The sequence below is a fragment of the Micrasema longulum genome, unplaced genomic scaffold (genome assembly GCF_059751315.1).
Source record: "Micrasema longulum isolate JH-2025_06_02 unplaced genomic scaffold, ASM5975131v1 h1tg000026l, whole genome shotgun sequence".
Classification (NCBI taxonomy): domain Eukaryota; kingdom Metazoa; phylum Arthropoda; class Insecta; order Trichoptera; family Brachycentridae; genus Micrasema; species Micrasema longulum.
The window spans coordinates 616,243-636,803 of record NW_028277233.1 but is presented as its reverse complement, the minus strand read 5'-3'; the positions used below and the strand labels follow the sequence as shown (position 1 = coordinate 636,803).

Here is a 20,561-nt window from a genome sequence, read left to right as displayed (position 1 = left end):
GCGATAGTACCCTCGGTCACGGAGACGATGCAGCGACACTTGGAAAAAGTCCAGAGTCGAAGTTGAGGAGTTGAAGTAAAGTAAGTGTATAAGGTAGCCAACCACGCTACGTAGCAAACCTCATGGAATCCGACTACTCCGTACTAATCGGAAGCTGCCTTCCAGCCGAGAAGGTCCCCCATATTCAGGATATCCATCATGCTCCAAGGAACGCCAGTTTCCTACACCACCAGCGTGGGTGTCCCGAACATGGCCGGCCAGTCTTCCAGCTGGCTGTCGTTGTCACCAACGCAACAGGACCAAATCCTGAGAGCCACCATGCCTATTCATGGCAAATCTCAGCTATGACATCGCCCAGCATGTGCTCATCCAAGCACAGCATCTGGACCAACATCCGTTAACTCTTCGCATAAGTGAAACCATCGCTAACATTGTGTCAAAATTAAAATATAAGTAAGAGTGACAATCGCGAACTGCATGAGTTAAAGACCTAGATCTGTAATTAGTTTTCTTTTTTTTTCATATTGTAATTAGTTCTAAGACATTTCCCATATTCTAGCCTAATAAACATAGCTATATATAACATAAAAACTTTTTCAATTATCTTCCCAATTACACGTTTTCAGACAAGATTTAAGTTTTTTTTATGTTCTTTTGGATATTTAATTCTTTCACTTTTAATTAGAATAATACTATTGTAATGGGGATTTAAAAATAGGGAAACACACGTCGAAGTAAATTTAATACTACACATCCGGAAATGGCTCAAAGAAGACGCGATCTTCCATTAAATCTCAAGTTTCCATTTGGCGGATGTTACTGCTTCCTCTAAATTAGCGGATAGATGGACAGTTTCCGTCAATTCATACGCGCGAACGCGGAACTTGATTTTACCAGCCACCGTGATAATCAAATCTGACTTGATTTTTCTCAACCTCGCCACTCTTTCAAATAACCAAACTGCCCCATAAACATAAATCTTTTTAAATTTTCCATTTATTTCCCCCCGTGATACCTTAAAAAAAATAAATATATATATATAATATCCCCCTCCCTCTCATAAAGATACCACCTTTTGAACGTCTCCTAAAAATCAGCTGTTTATCGTCTATGGAGTTATTGTCTGTTCACTATTTTGACTTTTTGACGTCTCAGTTCACTTTTGTTGCAAAAATGTCAAATGAGAAAGATTGTTTCGTAGCGCCAACGGAGAAAAAACTGCGATTTCGGCCACCCACAAAAGTTCATTATAGCAGTGACATTAAAATTGAAGATTCCAATAAAATTTCGGACGCAAATTTATTAAATAATGACATTTCAAATTCAGATCCTAAGGATTCCAAACAAAAAGGTTAGGTTTTCTCAGGTATCTTTTTATAATGATGTCTTAATTAAGTGACAATGTTGTATTATTATTATTACTTGAAAATATATTTGAAAATATATAACTATCATGTTTGTAGGAGAGAAATTTATTTTTAAATCCTTGGTTTCATTTTACATTTACAGATGTAAACATTGTTATCTACTTCAGATGTACTTTAAATAGCGCAATTTTCGTAAAATATTTCCTTAAGTGCGCCCACAACGCTGACATTATACTTACACATATAATAAAGAATACACTTAACCCCTATTATACCATTTCAGACATTATTTTCATTGTAAAGCATCGTTTTTCTTTCCAGTACTCTGTAAAAACAGATTACAAATTTCGAGAACTTTTATTATCTTTTTTCAGACTTATTTGTAGCCGGCCTCGAGTTGTAATGGTCAGCGCGTTTGCCTACCACGCAAGAGGTCTTGGGTTCGATTCCCGACATGGTTGATATGAAATATTTACTTTTAAAAAAACGTGTTTTCACACTAAAATATTTCATATAAGTTTCACAGAACACCCAGGCTTGAGAAAAATCCCATTTAATTTTTGTGTTCTCACTGGGAATTGAACCCGGAACCATCCGTGTGTATCAAGTGTCTTGACCACTACACCACGGAGGCCGCTATGAATGCAGTTGAATTGCATTTTTTTATTTTTCAAAACTCACATATCTCTATGATTTTTTGAGCGAGATACACCACAAACTTTTTGAAATCAATTGAGTTAATTAATAGTGAGAAGAAAACTGCAGTAATTATAGTTCTACATTGTTCTATTCGTACTTTAAGTCAAATGAGCAAATACCACAAAAAATACTCAGCATTATAAAATCAACCATAAAGTTACGAGCATTAATAAAAAAATTAAAGTTTGTTTTTGCTCTCCTGCAAAATGTCCAATTTAGACATACAACAGTGTACTTCTGGGGGTGCGATGTAAATAATTTTGAATTCAAGCAACATATCATTGATATAGCCGGTTACAAAAAGTAACGACAAAAGTCACAAAAAATACCATGCCATGTTTTTTCGGTCTTCCTCTATTTCTGCATCAATGAACATTCCCATTGTAAATGTTTTTAACCGCTTTTTCGCTGTCCATTCGCACATGTCCAAACCAATGCAGAGCTCTATTCTTAATTTTGTCAATAATGCTTATCTCAGCCTTACAGAATGATAAGCCTTACATAATTTGTTCCTATTTAACAAAATACAGCATGTGTCATTTCACAGACTTTTGTATGCCAAGAAGTATATAAATGTAAGAGCGTCCATCATCAGGGCTCATATGTCATTGCTACGTAATTTGATAATTTTATTCAATGTAAAATATTTATCTTTTTGTGCAGACGGAATAATCAATTGAATTTGGGTGTTTAAACATAGAGATAATGCTGCATGTTACCTTGTGTATTAATGACTTATACCACCCGGTGACTGGTCATAAGCCTTGTAAATTGCTGTAATGTTTGGTTTAGCGACAGTCAGCTGTAACAGATTCAGATGATTGGGTTTTGGAGATAAATTTTACTTCGATACTATTAAATCTATTTGAAATTCTTCTTTTTTAAAATTGCTCATCATTTCCCTTTTTTTGTAACTCTTAGAATTTCTAGGTAATGTTCGGAGATATTTTGTTATCTTGCTAATAATTCACCAAAATTAAAAATAAATGTAGTAGCTACTATTTTTTTAGAAAATTGCTTAGGATTTTTCACATTTTTTTCAAAATAGTCTGGGGTTTAATTTAAGCCAGGTTATAGCTGTATATGTATATATTCTAAATCAATGCAGGACTTTGGTTCCATGGAGTTGGGATTTGTATCTCAATAAATATTACATAAATATGTATATTGTAAATACATAAAATAAGAAATAAAAATTGTGCCTTTACTATGTTTATTTGTTATGGCATTGTGTATTTTTTGCTTAGTATTAAATTATTTCTTTTATCAAATCTACTATATCTTTTTACTTAACATTTTAAACTTGTCATCTCTTTCTAAGTGAAGAATTCTCAATGATACTCTCAATTTTTATAAAATGGCGAATGGCCTACTGGATGTCCCTGATTTAACGAGACATACGTATCAAAGTACCAAGTAGATGTACAAGATTGCAGTCTACCTTTGTCGTTGCTTCTAAATTCTCTAATCTTCAGACTGCACCGGCTCGGAAACGAGTATCGAGAAATTTATATGTTTTGTCTTCGATTGTCAGTTTTTAGATTTAAAATGCTTATGGCGATAAAATCAAAATAACTTTGAAACATCAATCGAATACTATAAAAATCACTTTGACTTTTTGTATTTCACTGACCTACACTTGAATAATGCCTACTTAGATTTTGCCTAAAACTATTACAATTTTTCAAAGACATTTAATTGTTTACGTATCTACTTTTACATAATGTTTTATCTTTATTTATGTATAAAGCATAGTATTTATTTATTTATTAATTAAAAATTATACTCGTTTCACAATATAATTCAATACTTTACAAAATAAAAATAATTTATATTTATTAGATACATATTTATTATACCTACATGTTGATTTGTTATACTTAAATATTGATTTGTTATACCATGAAACGCTTGAATTTAAATTTTTTGCCTGTCATGTAAAAGGGCCCTGGGCGTATATATAATACAATAAATAATAATAATAATAAATGTTTTTTTTTGTTTAGAAAAAAGCCCTTCTTTGTTGGCTTTCTTACAAGTAGAACTAACTCGAGGATATCTTCTGGAACATGACGAAGAACGGTTTTCTGCCCGTAGAGAGAAAGTATATTCCTTTATGAAGATACCCCAGGAATTAGAAAAATTCATGGCCTATGGATTCTTTCAATGCGCAGATTCCTTTTTATTTGTTTACACTTTTTTACCACTAAGATTTGTGATGGCGTTTTTTTCATTAATAAGTCGACCTTTTCGAAGATGCTTTGGGTAAGTTAATTTTTTGCTAGAATTTAAAACACTAATTTTCTGACTACTGTTGCCACTAATAATTTTAAAAACACCTTGGCTCCCAATATGTATCGTCTTGTTTGGGTGATCCCATGTGATGATACATGTCGATAATGATGACTGTGAAAATGTACATATTTATTTGGCTTCCGAATTAAATTTATTAGTAAAAGATTTGTCAATGCTTGTCGGTAAAGTTGATTCTAATTTTCATTCTCTAAATGACGATGCTGGTTAATATTCTCAGTTGCTTTACGCAGTTGACTTAAATGTCTTACCTTAAATTCATACTAAATTTGACATTTTCGTATGATAAACATCAGTAAATTTCTTACCTTCCTGTTGTGGGAGCCTGTTATTAATTATTGGTAAATAAATATCTAAATTGATAAAGGTTTCAACTTTTTTACTTCCCAAAAATTAGGATGGAAGAATAGAATAAATATGTTCGAACATAGGCAGAATGTTACACAGTGTAATGTGATAGCTCAAACCAGTCTATGACAGGTCATTTAAGCTTTGTTAATAAATTTTTAGCCTGTATTTACTTTTCAAAGATGTTTTATATCTCTGTTCATATGTGAATTTAATTTTAAAAAAATATTTTTACTGACACTTTTTCTTTGACATAATCAATTTTATTTATTATATTCAAACTAGATATGGGCATTTCGGTTATTTAAAATGAGTAACAGTTACCGTTTCACAAATTATACTGTTTTGTGAAACTGTTAAAAAAATAACAGTTTATAGCAATGTGGGCTGAAAATCTGCTAAAACAGTTTCTCAAAAATAAATTAAACTGTTTCTGTATTCTATATATCTATTTTTATGACCGCAACTCCTTCAGACCTGTTTAAGAACACGGCGGTTCCTAAGTCAAGGCTTAAAAGTAAGCAAAACAAAATATTTTTAGTCTTACAAAAGCTTTGCACCAAATTATATGTACATACTTAAAATGCATCTGCTAACATATTGTTGGTAATGCTGCGTAACTATCAATTTTATTTTTGACGTGGGAACCTAAAATGAATTCTGTTAATATATTACGATTTTAATCAACTCAATATACCGCTTGCTTAATCATGCTTGATACAGTAGAACTCCATTTATCCGAACTCCAGTCATCCGAATTGCCAAATATCCAGATCGTTATCAGGAAATAAAAAAATTAAGTAGATGTTTTTAATTAAAATTAAATTTTTACTGGATAGTTTTAAGTAAGTTTTTGATGTGATTTCAATTTTCTGTATTATTTCAAAAGCAAAAAATCTGGCGCTTATTAATCAGGATAATTGGATTTATACTGTATTTGTTATATTATTCTATGAATATCATGGTGTCAGTTCCTTTATATTAAACATTTTAGATTATGTACTAGATACTCTCGGGGCCTTTTAAAACCAGCTGAAGTATGCGACTTGCTAAAGGGGTTGATACTGGTTGTGTGTAGTATACTCATGTGTTATATCGACACTAACATGATGTATCACCTTGTGAAGAGCCAAAGTGTCATGAAGCTCTATATTTTCTACAACATGCTGGAAGTTGGAGATAGATTATTTTCGGCCTTTGGACAAGACACAATAGACGCCTTATTTTGGACAGCTACAGAACCTCGTGACAGACGGAGAGAACATCTTGGACTCATCCCACATCTACTTTTTGCTTTGGTTTATGTCTGTATCCTTAAAAATGTTTTAATTAGTTATATAGATAAATAATATTTTTAGTGCATCTAATTTTCTCATTAGGTAAATTAATAGAAGGTACAGTTAATTTATAGGCAAAGGCGTATTTGCGTTATACAAATAAATCTAAATGCATATGACAATTGATATTTTTCTCTATTATACTGATGTCCTTTTGAATATAATTCATTATTAACGTAAATGTGAGTAAATTAATCCAATTTAGCCCATTCCCTGCTCTCTAAATTGACATATTTTATTTATTAGTTTAAACATTTATTTTATTTATTAGTTTAAACACTTATTTTATTTATGAGTTAAAACATTTATTTTATTTATTAGTTTAAACACTTATTTTATTTATTAGTTTAAAATCTTATTTTATTTATTAGTTTAAATACTTATTTTATTTACAATGTTTTGAGTTTGTCCAAATTTTTTTAGACTCAAACCTGGATTCAAATTTGGATTCAAACCCCCAGGGAGCTGTTAATATTTAGATATTACAACAGAGATGGGTAACATTTTAGAGGAGGGAATATAGAAGTCTAGACATCTACAGGGTTTATGACCTGTCAAACACCAACAGGTGGAGGAATTGAAGGAATATAGATGTTCAAAGATGGCACTTGGCGAGACAAAATGATGGCAGGCGGACACCCAGAATAATAAAGTGGAGACCATGGGCAAACAAAAGAAGTGTTGGAAGGCCAAAGAAAAGATGGGTCGACGACATTGCCTCTATTGCCGGTAAAACATGGATGATGAAAGCGGGTGATAGGAAGGAATGGAGACGTTTGGAAGAGGCCTTTATCTAGCAGTGCTGAGAATAAGGCTGTAGAAGAAGAAGCAGAAGAAGATGTTCAAATATAGGCAGAATGGTGAATGTTACACAGTGTGTAAAATGGCCACTTAAACCAGCCAATGACAATTCATAAACCCTTTAAATGTCTAGACTTCTATATTCCCTTCTCTTAAATTTTCTCCATCTCTGTTGTAATTTATTGGTTTAAACAATTTCTTTGTTAATGACCATGAATTTATTACCACTATTCCTGATGAATATTAAAGCTACAAACCTTTTTGATAATAAACAACTCACATATGTTGTTAACAAAGCTTAGCAGTGTTGTCATAGGCCCAGTGAATAAGTTAATGATTTCGTCGGTAATATCTGTTAAATAACATTAAAAAAATTGTTCAAGAGATTAATAAATTAATGTACCTTTTGATGATGGATTTATTTTTAACACTTTTTTTATTGATAACAAAAAATAAAATAACAATTTTATTTTGAAAAAATATTTTTGTACATTGATCATCAAAATTGTAGAATCTTAAGGAGAAATTAAAAATACTTTGAAAAAAGAAAGTTCACTTATTTAATTATTTTCAAAAAAATGCTTTGACATAACCAATTATTTTCCTTAACCTTTCTTGTCAGTTTTTCACAGCTTATTGGTATTGTTTCAAGCAACAACACTTAATGTAGCCTTTAATTCAAACAACAAAGCATTACTTATTATAGTGATGTCGAATAATGTAAGTAATATTTGAAACTTCATTAAAAATAAAACGATAGATCATCTACTTTGTTTATTATTAATTAATTTTGTTTTTTGTAGTTTGTAGAACTTAAGGGAGCTGTTTTCAAAAAGTTTGATAAAAATAATCTCTTCCAAGTTTCATGCAGCGATGTCAGAGAGAGATTACACTTATTTGTTCTACTTTTCATCGTAGTCCTTCAGACTATGAAGGAGTACGCATGGAAAGAAGAAAGATTTTGGGTTTTAGTACCAGATTGTATATTGGTTTTGGGATTCGAAGTTATTATCGATTGGATCAAGCATGCATTCATTACAAGGTAATACAGAATAAGTACAGGCTGTTCGCCGGGAAACTACTGCTTTATTTTATAACTTTATGGAAAATGAAAACAAAATGGTTTAATGTTGATAAATGTTTTATTGAATATTGGGTATTACGTATGGAAGAAAATGTCAGCTAAATGTCCACCTCTGTTAGCCTGACAAATGATGGCTCTTTTTATAACATTTTTCATCTCATTTTCACAAATTTCAACTGGTATTTTATTAATTTCGTCTGAAATGTTTTGATTAAGTTGCTCAAGTGTTTCTGATTTGTTGACATAAACTTTGTTGTTTAGATATCTTATTTTGGTTTATCTAAATATATTTTTTAAAATCCATAATTTTACTGAACACACATAAAAAAAGTTTTAATCTCTCTCCTCTAAAGCGGTTAAATTTGAGTTACACTGTGATGGGTCGCCATCATTGTTATATTGTTGTGGCTCTTCTTTGGTCAAGTTCTTGATTATCATATTCAGTGAACCTAATGACTGTCAATTAAGACGTCTGAAAAGTAAAGTATAAAATATACATATATATATATAATGGGTACAGTAATAGAAAATAAATATGTTTTACCTGTTTATTAAGGAATTCTGCACGGAGTTTTTTAAAAATATATATTCAAATAAATGGAACTGGTCACTGGTTATTCCAAATCACTCAGCTTTTATTTCTATGTATAATATATTATAATGAACTTCCGCCAAGAATTTTCACTAACAAACTTAAATGTTTTTTATTAAAAATGACTTATTTTTATAATTGTAGGTTCAACGAAATACCTTTTAGTGTGTATCGCGAGTACACACTGAGTCTTGCTTATGATATGGCTCAAACACGACAGAAATATGCTTTTTCTGATCATTCTGACTTAGTTGCTCGCAGAATGGGCTTCATTCCTTTACCATTGGGAGTAGTCATCACAAGGGTTATTCTACAAGCTATGAAATTTGATGGGTAAGATTTGCCTTCGTTTATTTCAAAAAAAGTTTCTCTAATATTGGTAAGTAATTAGAATAATTGTAATTTTAATAATTTTACTCTTTAAAATAACACCCAAAAATATGTGTATGATGTAGTCATATTTTGTGTGCTTTGTACTCTAGTGAATAGTGCATTGGGCTATTTGAATCAAAATGTCTTAGCTTTGATTCTGGGTTATCATGAATCATTAATTAAATATGATTTTTCACTGTGATTTCTTCAACTGGTATTGGAAGTGAAGTCTGACTTTTTTTTATTTTACATTATGAATGCATATTTGGATTTTTATGTACTATTTGACACTGACAATAAAAAGGAACATGATTTTTTACTTTGATTTGTAGAAATGTTTCTTTCACTATTATAAATGACTTCATAGTTTGATAAGTTTGGCTTATCGGGCAAGTTCTGCGCTTTAGGTATTTATTGAAATATATGATCAATTATCGCATGAATAACAGGTAGTTTGTTTTAATAGTTTGTAAATTTAAATTCTAGACTGTGTAATATTTCAATGTGTTGCTACATTCTTTAGGGTCGCCCCTATCATACTGGTAGTATTTGGATATCTCTGTATGATGTCCCTTCGGATTCTGGTTTCCATAGTTATTTTGGGAAAGGCATGTGATCTTATAACTCAACATCAAAGCGACAAACAAGTTGCCAACACTCCTAACATGACCCCAAAAAAGTAAGTTGTAACAATGTATTTAGATTTATTTCAACAGAGAGGGAAAAAGTCTAGGCATTTACAGGGCTTATGACCTGTAAAAGTCAACAAATGTAACAATGTATTTTAAATGAATTTTTATACAATATCTGCATGTTTGAAGATAATGGACGATAAAACTCATTGGGTCTTATTTCCGTACTGAGTTGGAACAAATACATTATTGATACTTGAAAATATAGTATTTTCGGTCGGCGTGCATTACTGCCGATCTACTAAATCAACATTTTCCAGGAGACAGTAAAAATGGTTTTCAAAATAAAATCTATCACATTATTTACTCCAATCCACGGTACTGTTCTTCTTTAAAAAGCTCGCCTACTAGTGGTCTCACCCGTATCGTATGATTAGGGAACATCCAATAAGAGTTCAAAATACCCCCATGTTGAAACATAGTTTTTGCCAAAATTGTATATTGGCGGCATAGAATAATCCAGAAGGAGCAGATAATCATATTTGAATACATCAGACTGTGTTCAAAAATCCCCCCACTTTGCCCCACTTTCGCCGCGCGCATGCGTGAAGTCACCGCGTGATGTTGCCAGATAGCAAAAAATATAACCATAACACAAATGTAAGATAATTAAATATGAAAAAAAGAAGCAATTTGTTAATTTCTCTAAAATCTTATTGTACACGCGGAAACCTTGATTGACACAATAGAGTAGATAAGTAAAGGGTCATTTAATAAGAGTCATTGAATTAATGAACTTTGAACTTAAAAAATAAAACAAATTTTATTTTACATAAAATGAATATTTTATGTCATGTTAAATAATATTTGATGTTTTAAAGATAATGTTGGTCAAATGTCCACCACGGCGTTGTTTAATCCGAGAGGTCCAATTTTCATTAGTTCTCTCATTAGATGAGCAAAGTGCTAGTCCATGATTGGAAAGTTAATTAAACTAAATTCTCAGATAGATTCCGAGGTGCCGGGATTCGAATGTTGCATAAAATAGGCGACCTCCGTGGTGGAGTGGTCAAGATGCTTGACTCACACACGGAAGGTTCTGGGTTCGATTCCCGGTGAGAACACAAAAATTAAAAAATTTTCTAAAGCCTGGGTGTTCTGTGATGTAATTCAACACTGTAATTGGGCCTCCTGGCCTGTTGTGGTGCAAAAAAAAAATAATTAAAGAGAAAGAAATTGAAAGATTATGCCCTCTCCAAAAGAAAGCCATTTTAATTCTTTTCAAAAGAAAGACATTAACGATTTTTTTTTCGAATGAAGAGTTCAGTAAAACTTTTTACCAATTTTTTTTACCTCATTCCTATAAATAATACTTTTTTTAATAAAAACACATCAATATAGCTACCTGATTCCATTTTGTTTTTTTTGACAATCTGACAAAAGAAAAAATAGTAAAAATTTTGAGTAATGCATTTGCTACTTACACATGCATTTGCTACTTACACATGAAATGTGATCCCATCCTGTTTCTTGTTGGCAGCATTTCAGCAGCATTTCTACTCTTTAAAATGACACAACACGGTATAGTTGAATTCGAATCGGGATTTGCGTACTGAGCGACATCTACAAAGAAACTAATGGGTCAGAACATAAAACTACTTGTTTAAGAGTAGTTTAGTCGCCTTCTGTTTGGTTTCTCGACTATTCTTAATTCTATAACTGGCGGAATGCACACCAAACGATGATGTAATTTTTTATAATTGCAGTAAAATACAGTCAGGTTTAATAAACATTTAATCATTTCACTAGTTGTGTGATTTTGCTCTTTTAAAGTTAAAAGTTCATCCCAAATCAGCAAGTCAATACATGTAGAAGCAAGTAATATAAAACCACAAGTAGAATATTATAAAGCATTATTTTTTGTATGTATAAAATATGAAATATTTATATTTACTCTTGAAACAAATATTGTTTGATGCCAGTTATGAAGATATCTCACTTTTTGAAAATTTTTAGTTAGCAACTTGTTCCAGAAACCGGATGATATAATGTTCATAAATCCTGACTTAACGCAGGAAACTACTAGCTAATCAGGACCAAAAACAAACCATGTATAATGAATGTAGTATATCGAGCCATGATCGCCAAAATATCGTAACTGACTGGAGAATTTACGGAAGAATATTTCTTCTCAATTATCTAGGAATAATTTTGAGAACCAAGTTTAGTTTTAAATTTTTATTTTATTAATTTAAATTAAATAACCGTCTGATTCTTAAAGTCTATTCGTCGGTACAATGTTTTGGCGATCGTAGCTTGATATTAAAAGGAAATCCTATCCTATCCTTTTTTAGAAAATAGTTCTTTTGTAACAATGTATTGTATAATTGTGAATATTATTTTTATATTTACAGAGAAAATGTTAATAGTAGAGATAGTGCTACTAGTCCATCAAGATCAGATGACAGGTTTCCACAGAAATCTACAGACACTTTAATTAACAAACAAAATAATCAAGATCGCTCACATTTGAATAACGTAAGAATTTACAGATATCTATTATACATGTTATATTAACAGGTTAATTGCCTCTCTGACGAAGCTGGAGTGTGGAGAATGTTGATTTTTTATCCTGCGAAATTGCTTGAATGATGTCCGTTAATGCGTATAGTAAAATGTTTTATAACATTAACAGATGTAACAGCATTCAAGCATAGTGCTAAACTTGCCACGACAGTTGCCATTGAGTATTAGCGAATAAAAATAACATTCTGTTATAATGCGTAAATGCATATTTGCCAGTTAAGATGTTAAGGCATATTTCAAAAATGTGTTTTATTTATTTATTTTACATAAACGGCATAAATTGCCTTTAACATATATTGAACATAAATATGAAAAAAAAAACACAAATACATAACAAAAAATGATAAAATTGCATAACTATAAAAATAGTAACAAGTAGGTACACATAAGCAACCAAAAATATTAATGAAATATATACATAAATATGAAAAAGCAAAATAGAAACATTTTTAAGCATAAAGAAAAGTTTAAGAATTATATTGCGAGAGAAAAAAAGAAATCAGACTCGTTCTATAACTATCAAATCCAGAACAAAATATATCAGCCTTTTCCTCATCCTGATTACCATATCTGTGGAGCCTAGAGATAGGCGAGTGCATGTGATAGTTGGTCCTAGAACTTGCAGAGTAAAAAGGAAATCTGTGGTGAGTATGTCGACCAGGTACACGGAAACACACCAACTCCAGCAAATCCGGACAGTCAATGAATGAATTGATCACTTTATTAAGTAATATTAGGTCAGTTAGGATTCTTCTATGGAAAAGTCTTAATTTTTTTTAATTACTAGCTTGAAATTATTTGTCCTTATCCAGGCGGACGAAGAATACAGTTCTGTGTTTGAAATAGAACCAGAAACCTGTACGAGTGTTTTTGACTCGATGGTTACTCTCAGATAAATCTACTGAAAAAGGAAATCGAGGGGAAATAAGTCCGCCTTGTAGTGTAGTGGGTGGTTCGTTTGCCTACCATGCTAGAGGTTCTGGGTTTGATTCCTGAATCAATCAATCAAGATACTACTAGTACTAGAATATCTATGCTTTGGAGCTTTATTAATGTATAGTTTTTTTCATGTTCATTTTATAGGTTCCATTGCAAGAACCTCTCACTGGTCCAGCAGCCATATTCTCCAACAGTGCCATAGATTTAAATGGCGTTTGTCTGAACGAACAGCTACTTAATGCTAAACATATAAAGCGCGAACCCTCCGACCAAGTAGAGGAATCGATACTTGATATTTCATCAGTCAGTCGAAGTGTTCCGGATATAGAAAGGGCTTGGCGGGAACTCAAGTCCAATACTGGTGTCTGTAGCCCGTCTCCGTCACCGATCGAAGATGAGCCACTACCTCAAGATTCAACTATGAAGAGGCGGTCAGAATCGGAGCCAAATCTTGTCAACGCTGGAGATGAAGCGCAAGACGATTGTTAAACATTTATAAACTTTATGATATTTGTTATTAAGATTAAGCTCTCATATTTTTACGTGACTTTTATGCAGGCTGTTAAATATTTAATATTTTAATTAAAAATTTTAGTTAATTTATTCAAATGTTGAGACTAAGCACTAAGATTTGTACATAATTAAACATTAATTTTTGGAAAATATCACATTTATATTTAGTTATTTATTGTTTAATTTTAGCAACCATAAATATGCTCTTCTCTTGCTTATGCCTTTTTAAAATTTGCAATATATATAAGTACAATACATTTGAAATTGCTTCAATTTTAACATAGTTCTTAGACTCATTAGTATTTTGAAAATTTATGTTTCTTGTATGTGTCTTCTTATTTAGCTTTAAAAAAATACTAATTCATGACATTATCTTCAAATTGCACACTTTTGAGACTGATATACCCTTTCTAACCATTAAGTGTCGCTACATCAACAAGTGGTAGATAAAATCATTGTAATGTTTTTATTTTCTACTAATTGAGTGAAAATTTAGTTTAAAAGTCATAAAAGGATTACTGAAAGTTATTGAAAAGTTTATTTTTAATGTCATTATAAATTTGGAATGTATTTACGTATGTATCTATGTTATCACAACATATCAGTATCTTATTATTGATATTTTATAATGACTGCTTTCACAGTGTCATTTAATTCGGTAACTCATGTAGCTCAAAGTTTAACAAAATAATAAAATTTAGTATTTTTAATTTGTTGGAATATGTACTACGGCAGAGCAAACTAACAGTTGTTTGGTAGCAAAAGAAAACCCTCACTTTTTGATCCTAGAGACAAAAGTTTTATAAATTCTCATGTCCTATTGATTTATACTTTTACTATGCAGTACTTGTCATAGACCCCTTCCTGTCCCCTCCTTCCCCATGTATGATTCAGGCTTTTTCCGATGATGGATGAATTTTGATTGAGTGTAAAAACGGTAGATCCCTGGAGGGTGACGCAGCTAATGCATTAAATAAAGTATCTAAATCCGGTATTATTGGGCTAGCTTGACTTTGGATGACATCAGTTCCAACAATCCACATGAATAGAACTTAACTGAGTCAATTTTATTAAACTACAAGGCATCCTCAATTGCTTTACAGCTTAAAGTTATTAATTCTACCAATATTGTCACTATTCTGTCTTGGTGACACTTTACTCTTGTCAAAAACGCAATGAGGAAGTTCAGTGGTTTTTTATTTATTTTTTTATTTGTTAATAGACTATTAAACTAAGTCAAAAATTTTTAGATATATTATCCGCTACGATTTTTTAAAGTGTTATATTTCTGAAATAACTCCACGTGTAACGTCAGAGGTTCATTTCAGCTTATTCTCATTCAGTTCTTCTCATTGGTCCAGAAGCAACAAGCAGACCGGAAATCTTCCATAGTTCTCAGATCATAGGTTGATTCACATGAACCAGTGACGTCATTCAAAGTAGTGCGTTTTTACCAAATTTTTTTTATTATTTTTTCCGTACGTTTTCAAGAAACTTTGCTGTACAATTTAACGCTCTAATTTTTACCCCGCGCAAGAAAACATTTTTTTGTATCCAATTTTCCATAGGGCTGAAGTTCCTCATTAGTAAATTCCCAAATATTCATAACATTATGTAGGTACTTAATTATTTACCTCTTAAACTTCTAAAATTATAAAAAAAACTCAGACTGAATATATTACTATAGTAAAGTTCTGTCTGTAAAATCTTTATTCTTTAGTCTTCTTAATAAGGAAAAAAATGTTTTTAAAATAAAATTTATTGAGTTGTTTGTAATGTTCAAAACAAAATGTTTTTAACTCAATCGTAGTTAAATGTAGTAATCGGTACTAAATAATTGTATTAAAAAATAAAAATATATTGATATTTGGATTTTTTTTAAAACATTGTTTTGTAGATTTTGATCTTCCTATTAATTTCAATGTACCTATTATTATTTTCATCTATAATATGATTTCTTAATATCGCTATTTATTAATTTATTTCAGTTAATATTATTTTTATTGTAAAATTTATATTTGAAGCACTAATTTTGTGGTTATTCATAAAACAAAAATAAAACAAATTTGTTTTTAACCATTTATTACCGACTAGTTTTGAACAAGCTTCTTTATTAAGGAAAAATTTATTAATTAATATCCTATTTTAAAATTTCAACAGTATCTATTAATCATAAAATTTTTGATTTAGATGAATTATTTCTTCTCCTTCTTTTCCACATCCGCTCCTAAGCGGAGCATGTGGACATCACCAGTTACCTTCAGGAGGCCCTATCGCCAGCCAGCATTCTCACCTCCTCCCATGTCAATCCAGTTCCGCCGTATAAAGTCGAGGTTTAAAACCCGCAGGTTTAAAGAACAGGCAACTTGGGTTTAGGTTTTCCTGAGGCATGCGTAGCATGTGTCCAAGCCAAGTCCACCGCAGCATCCTCAAGACTCTCATTATAGGAGGCTGCTGCGTCCGTTCTCTGACTTCAATTTTAGTTTTAAAATCGAACTACCTAATGCCTAATATTCTCCTCAAGCACTTACTCTCATAACTCAGAAGTTTGGTGTTACGAGCTTTGGTAAGGTGCCAAGATTCAGACCCAGTTAGGAGTACTGGCATTATGCAAGAGTTAAAAATTCGGCATTTCGTTTTGGCCTAGTATAGACTAGAGTTCCAGACAACAAGCATCATAAGAATATTTAGTACTGTTAAAATAAAAATAGAATTATATTCATGTCTAAATTTTATCCTGATAAAGAAGCTTGTGTAGCTTTGAAACCGGTCAGTTTTAAAATATAAAATAAGTTTAACAAATTACAACAGAGATGGAGAACATTTTAGAGAAGGGAATATGGAAGTTTTTGCATTTACAGGGCTTATGACCTGTCATTGGCTTGGCGCAACATTCACCATTCACCATTTTGCCTATGCTTGAGCATGCATATTTCTTCACTTCTTCCATCTGTTGACTTAAGTGAAGTTACAGAGCTGAAACCTTTATTGTTGTGAAGAGATTCATCTGATAAAATCATTTCACATACTAGGCAACACCTGAAAACAATTTTCCAATTTTTAAACTTCTTAGACCAGATGGTTTTATTACAATATTTTGAATTTGTTCAAATGTTTGTAGACAAATGACTTTACTAAAGTCAAGAAATATGGAAGAAATATGGATGATTCAAACAGGCAAAATGGTGAATGTTACACAGTGTAAAGTGACCACTTAAACCAGCCAATGACCGGTCATAAGTCCTGTAAATGTCTAGACTTCCATATTCTCTTCTCTAAAATGTTCTCCATATCTGTTAAAATTTGATAATCTTAACGACTCCCTAGGGGGTGAAATCCAGTCTTTTGTCAACAAACATTTTGACAAACTCAAAATATTGTATAAAATAAGTGTTATAAAAAAAACTGGTTTTAGTTTAATTTTAATTATTTTTATTGATAATCTGCTCTTTTTTTATTCTTCTGTGCAATATAAGAACCTATAGCGAAACATTCCTGTTGATAACGTTGTGCCTAAAATAATAAATATTAAGTAGTTTTGTGTGAATTTTTGCATATTTCTTTAGTGAAAAATTTAGTATTTTTATAAAGGTTCTCATCTATGATTTTAGTGGTTTTTATAAAATAATATGATTTGTGAATTATAAACCAAAGTTTGAAATTTTATTTGGTTTTATTTTACCCTGTATAATATAATCTGTGATAAAGCAGTTGTTCCAATGAATAAAATGACTCGCCTACAGTCTATGTTAAATGGCAAAGAGAGATTTATATTTGGAATCTCTTAGTTCAGTCAGATCACTCAACTGCTTCGGCAATTACAATGGCTACGTTTTCCATAGAGGGTGGAATACAAACTCTGTTGGCTCATGTATAAGTCACTGCACATCTCTGCTCCGGAATATCTAAAAGAACTATGCATTTCAGTTGGCTGGCTCTTCCAGTAGGATCTACATGTTTTCAGTTGCCAGGCAGAGGATACCGGATGCGGGACTACCTACAATAGCTACTCTTCGGACATTGGTTGTTGCCTTCCTTATCTTGTTAAATATTACATGTTAATACAGTGCTTTATTGATTTTGTTTTTTATTGTTTAATTTTTATCATGAACACATCCTACTCTGCTCTATATATTTATTTTATTAAAAACATTTTTAGGTTGCTAGAATTCCATTTGTCCATGCGCTTTGTAGCTGCAAGACGTTTGTCCTAGTTTCTGTGTGTAAATGTCAACAGCTATCAAATGAAATATGGTCTAGAATTGCAACATTTCACGTGCTACGTGGCTGCAAGACATGTTGGGATACTTATTGATCAGCGCCCTTGAGGTGATTTTTACAAAAATGACGCTTTGTAAATCTTCGGTATATTGGTAAAACTATCTAAATCCATTATGGATTATATACATATACTGAGAAAAATAGCTTATAATGTTATTTTCACGTTTTTTTTTTTTTAATAAAAAGAAATATTCGCGTACTTATGATTTACCCGAATATTTTGTGGCCAAACAAAAGTTTTTTTAACATAATATTTTGGACAATACTACATATTCATGAAACCATCTTAATTCCTTCATATTGTTTCAATGGATGAAATTTAGTAAAAAATAATTTATTCAATAAAATAAGTACGAGTGACTGCCGCTAGATGTCAGTCATATGCATTTAGTTAGTGCTTTTGTCGCTAGATGCCATTAAAATTATAAAATGATTTTTCGTATTAGAGTAAATTCAGAGCTCCGTTTTATGAATGAAAAGCGAACGACCTTGGTTATCATTGATTTTTCCCATATGTGCATGGCGGTATGGGGTAGGTATCCGGCATTGGGGTTAGGGTAGGGGCAAAGGCCGAATAAAAGAAAATTATTCATGTAATGTTAGCTCATTTTACACATGTCAAGGAGATTGAATTACTAATACGAGTATAACGTTATTTAATATTGTCAAAAAGAGCCATTGGAAGATAATTAACGACACTAAAATAATGAACAAAAACAAATAAAATTGAAATAAAAAACGAGGTTTGATTATTTTCAAAAAGGTTAATTAGACGTAGCATGAACATTACTAAGATAGCAGTGAAACTTGGTACAAACTTGATTTAAGACTGATGGAAGGTTGAAAAGGAAAATTTGACGCGACAAGTTTTTATCAAAAGTTGCTGGAATATTGTTATGACAAATTTGAAGAGACAAGTTTTGACAAAACTAGCTAGAATCTTGTTATGTTAAGAATGGTATTTCAGAATCCAAAAGTCATATAGTAATGATCAACACATTGCCATATACATAAAAATATGGAGAGAATTCTTTTTTTTATTTTTTTTTATATTTAAACTGTTATATTTAATCCTAGGACTTTTCTTCAAGACCAATTTTTTTTTGGCACCACAACAAGCCGTGAGGCCCAATTACAGTGGTGAATTACAGCACGGTACGCCCAGCCTTAAGAAAATCACATTTAATTTTTGTGTTCTCAACAGGAATCGAACCCAGAACCTTCCATGTGTGAACCAAATGTCTTAACTACTACACCACGGAGGCCACCGAATTAAATTAGTGCATGACAAATATCCAAAAAAGTGGTTAATTCCAAACAACATTCAGATTGGCAACACTATCAAAGTCATAGAAAATGATATATCTCACCGTTTTTGTCCGTGGGTTTCATGTCATTTTTAATTTTGCATTTATCATTGGACGTTTTTCCGGCGATTTGAAAACATTTAATATTGTCGAAGTGTTAATACTCAGTTAAAATGATAAACTATTATTATGGCACTGAGGAGAAAACAATAAAAACAAGTTTTTGTTGCACTGTCACTCGACAAAACCGTGTTGTCAAGAGCTCTTTAAAAGTAAGTATGATATTAATGTCTCATCCACTGCATAATGATAACAATAGTTTAATTTGATTAATTATTAAATATCACAAACATTATACTATTATTGAATTGAATTGATTGAATTATGTTTTATTTACAGAACGAAAAGGCTGTTGATAATATATCGATATAATAAACCTATACTTTAACCCTAGAGGCTCTTATACTTCACAAAAGTTAACAGATGGAAGAGTTGAGGAAATGAAGATGTTTAAACATGGGCAGAACGCTTAATGTTACACTGTTTGTAAAGTGGCCACTTCAACCAGCCAATGACAGTACATAAGCCCAGTAAATACCTAGACTTCCATATGTCCTTCCCAAAATGTTTCCCCTTTGTTGCAACAAATTTTGATTTGAATATTGGATACTTTTTACCATGAGAAATCCCACTAGTCGAAAAGCTAGTAAAAAACAAAAGCTAGTAAAAAATAAAACAGTTTTATTTATTTGTTTCAGAGTTGAGAGACAAAAGAATGCACCGGACTCTGATCTCCAGTCAATTGACATGAATTATTTGTTATCACATCATCTGACTTGGCAAAAAAAGCCCGTCATTTTTATTATTTATTCAAAATAAATATACTGAGTAATAACAACAAGATATTTTATTTAATATTAATATTTTTAAGAAGCTTCGTGTTTTTTGCTTTTTTTTTGGTTTGTTTTTTTTTTTATTCGTTTTTTTTTGCTTTTTTCCTTTTTTTGTTTTTTTTTGTTTTTTCTTTTTTTTTGCTAAATAAATCCAAACTTGCATGAAGTTTGTTTTTTTGTAAAAAACAAACATGCAAATTTGTTGGATGGTAACTAGGAAGTTTACTTTAAACTTGCCTCAAGTTTACAAAGTTACAATCTCAAACTTGGGTCAAGTTTGAACTCTTGATACTTCAAACTTGATACAAGCTTGAGGAAAGTTTAAATTGCTATCTGGGTATTATCAAGTCATATTAAATTTATAGTAATCAATCATTTTCTTCTATGATAACACATTTGAATATATAATTATTTTACATGAAATATTTCATACAATAAGTTAATATGGCTTGACAATACGAATAACATAACTATGTACTCTAAATTTGTTGCAACAG

At 31.3% G+C, this 20,561-nt stretch overlaps 1 protein-coding gene across 2 annotated transcripts; it reads left to right on the top strand.

The window, feature by feature from the left end:
- The first annotated feature begins 1,124 nt into the window (after nucleotides 1–1,124).
- LOC148285523 (protein TAPT1 homolog) lies at nucleotides 1,125–13,708 on the top strand. Of its 2 annotated transcripts, none has more exons than XM_088223753.1 (9): nucleotides 1,125–1,351; nucleotides 4,073–4,331; nucleotides 5,734–6,035; nucleotides 7,488–7,585; nucleotides 7,669–7,907; nucleotides 8,686–8,874; nucleotides 9,437–9,592; nucleotides 11,960–12,083; nucleotides 13,215–13,708. In XM_088223753.1, exons 1-9 carry the CDS (start codon nucleotides 1,174–1,176, stop codon nucleotides 13,557–13,559), a joined length of 1,890 nt encoding a protein of 629 aa, XP_088079879.1. In that variant the 5' UTR covers nucleotides 1,125–1,173; the 3' UTR covers nucleotides 13,560–13,708. The 2 variants fall into 2 exon arrangements, with proteins under 2 accessions (XP_088079879.1, XP_088079871.1); XM_088223745.1 differs by having other exon boundaries at nucleotides 1,136–1,351; nucleotides 5,722–6,035.
- Nucleotides 13,709–20,561: the final 6,853 nt, after the last annotated feature.

Bases quoted from the DNA above. Each gene is read 5' to 3' on its own strand.
- LOC148285523 (XM_088223745.1), top strand. From the start codon at position 1,174: ATGTCAAATGAGAAAGATTGTTTCGTAGCGCCAACGGAGAAAAAACTG. The intron at 4,332-5,721 runs GTAAGTTAATTT...TAAACATTTTAG, and splicing joins CCTTTTCGAAGATGCTTTGG to ATTATGTACTAGATACTCTC. The intron at 6,036-7,487 runs GTATCCTTAAAA...CTTTCTTGTCAG, and splicing joins TTTTGCTTTGGTTTATGTCT to TTTTTCACAGCTTATTGGTA.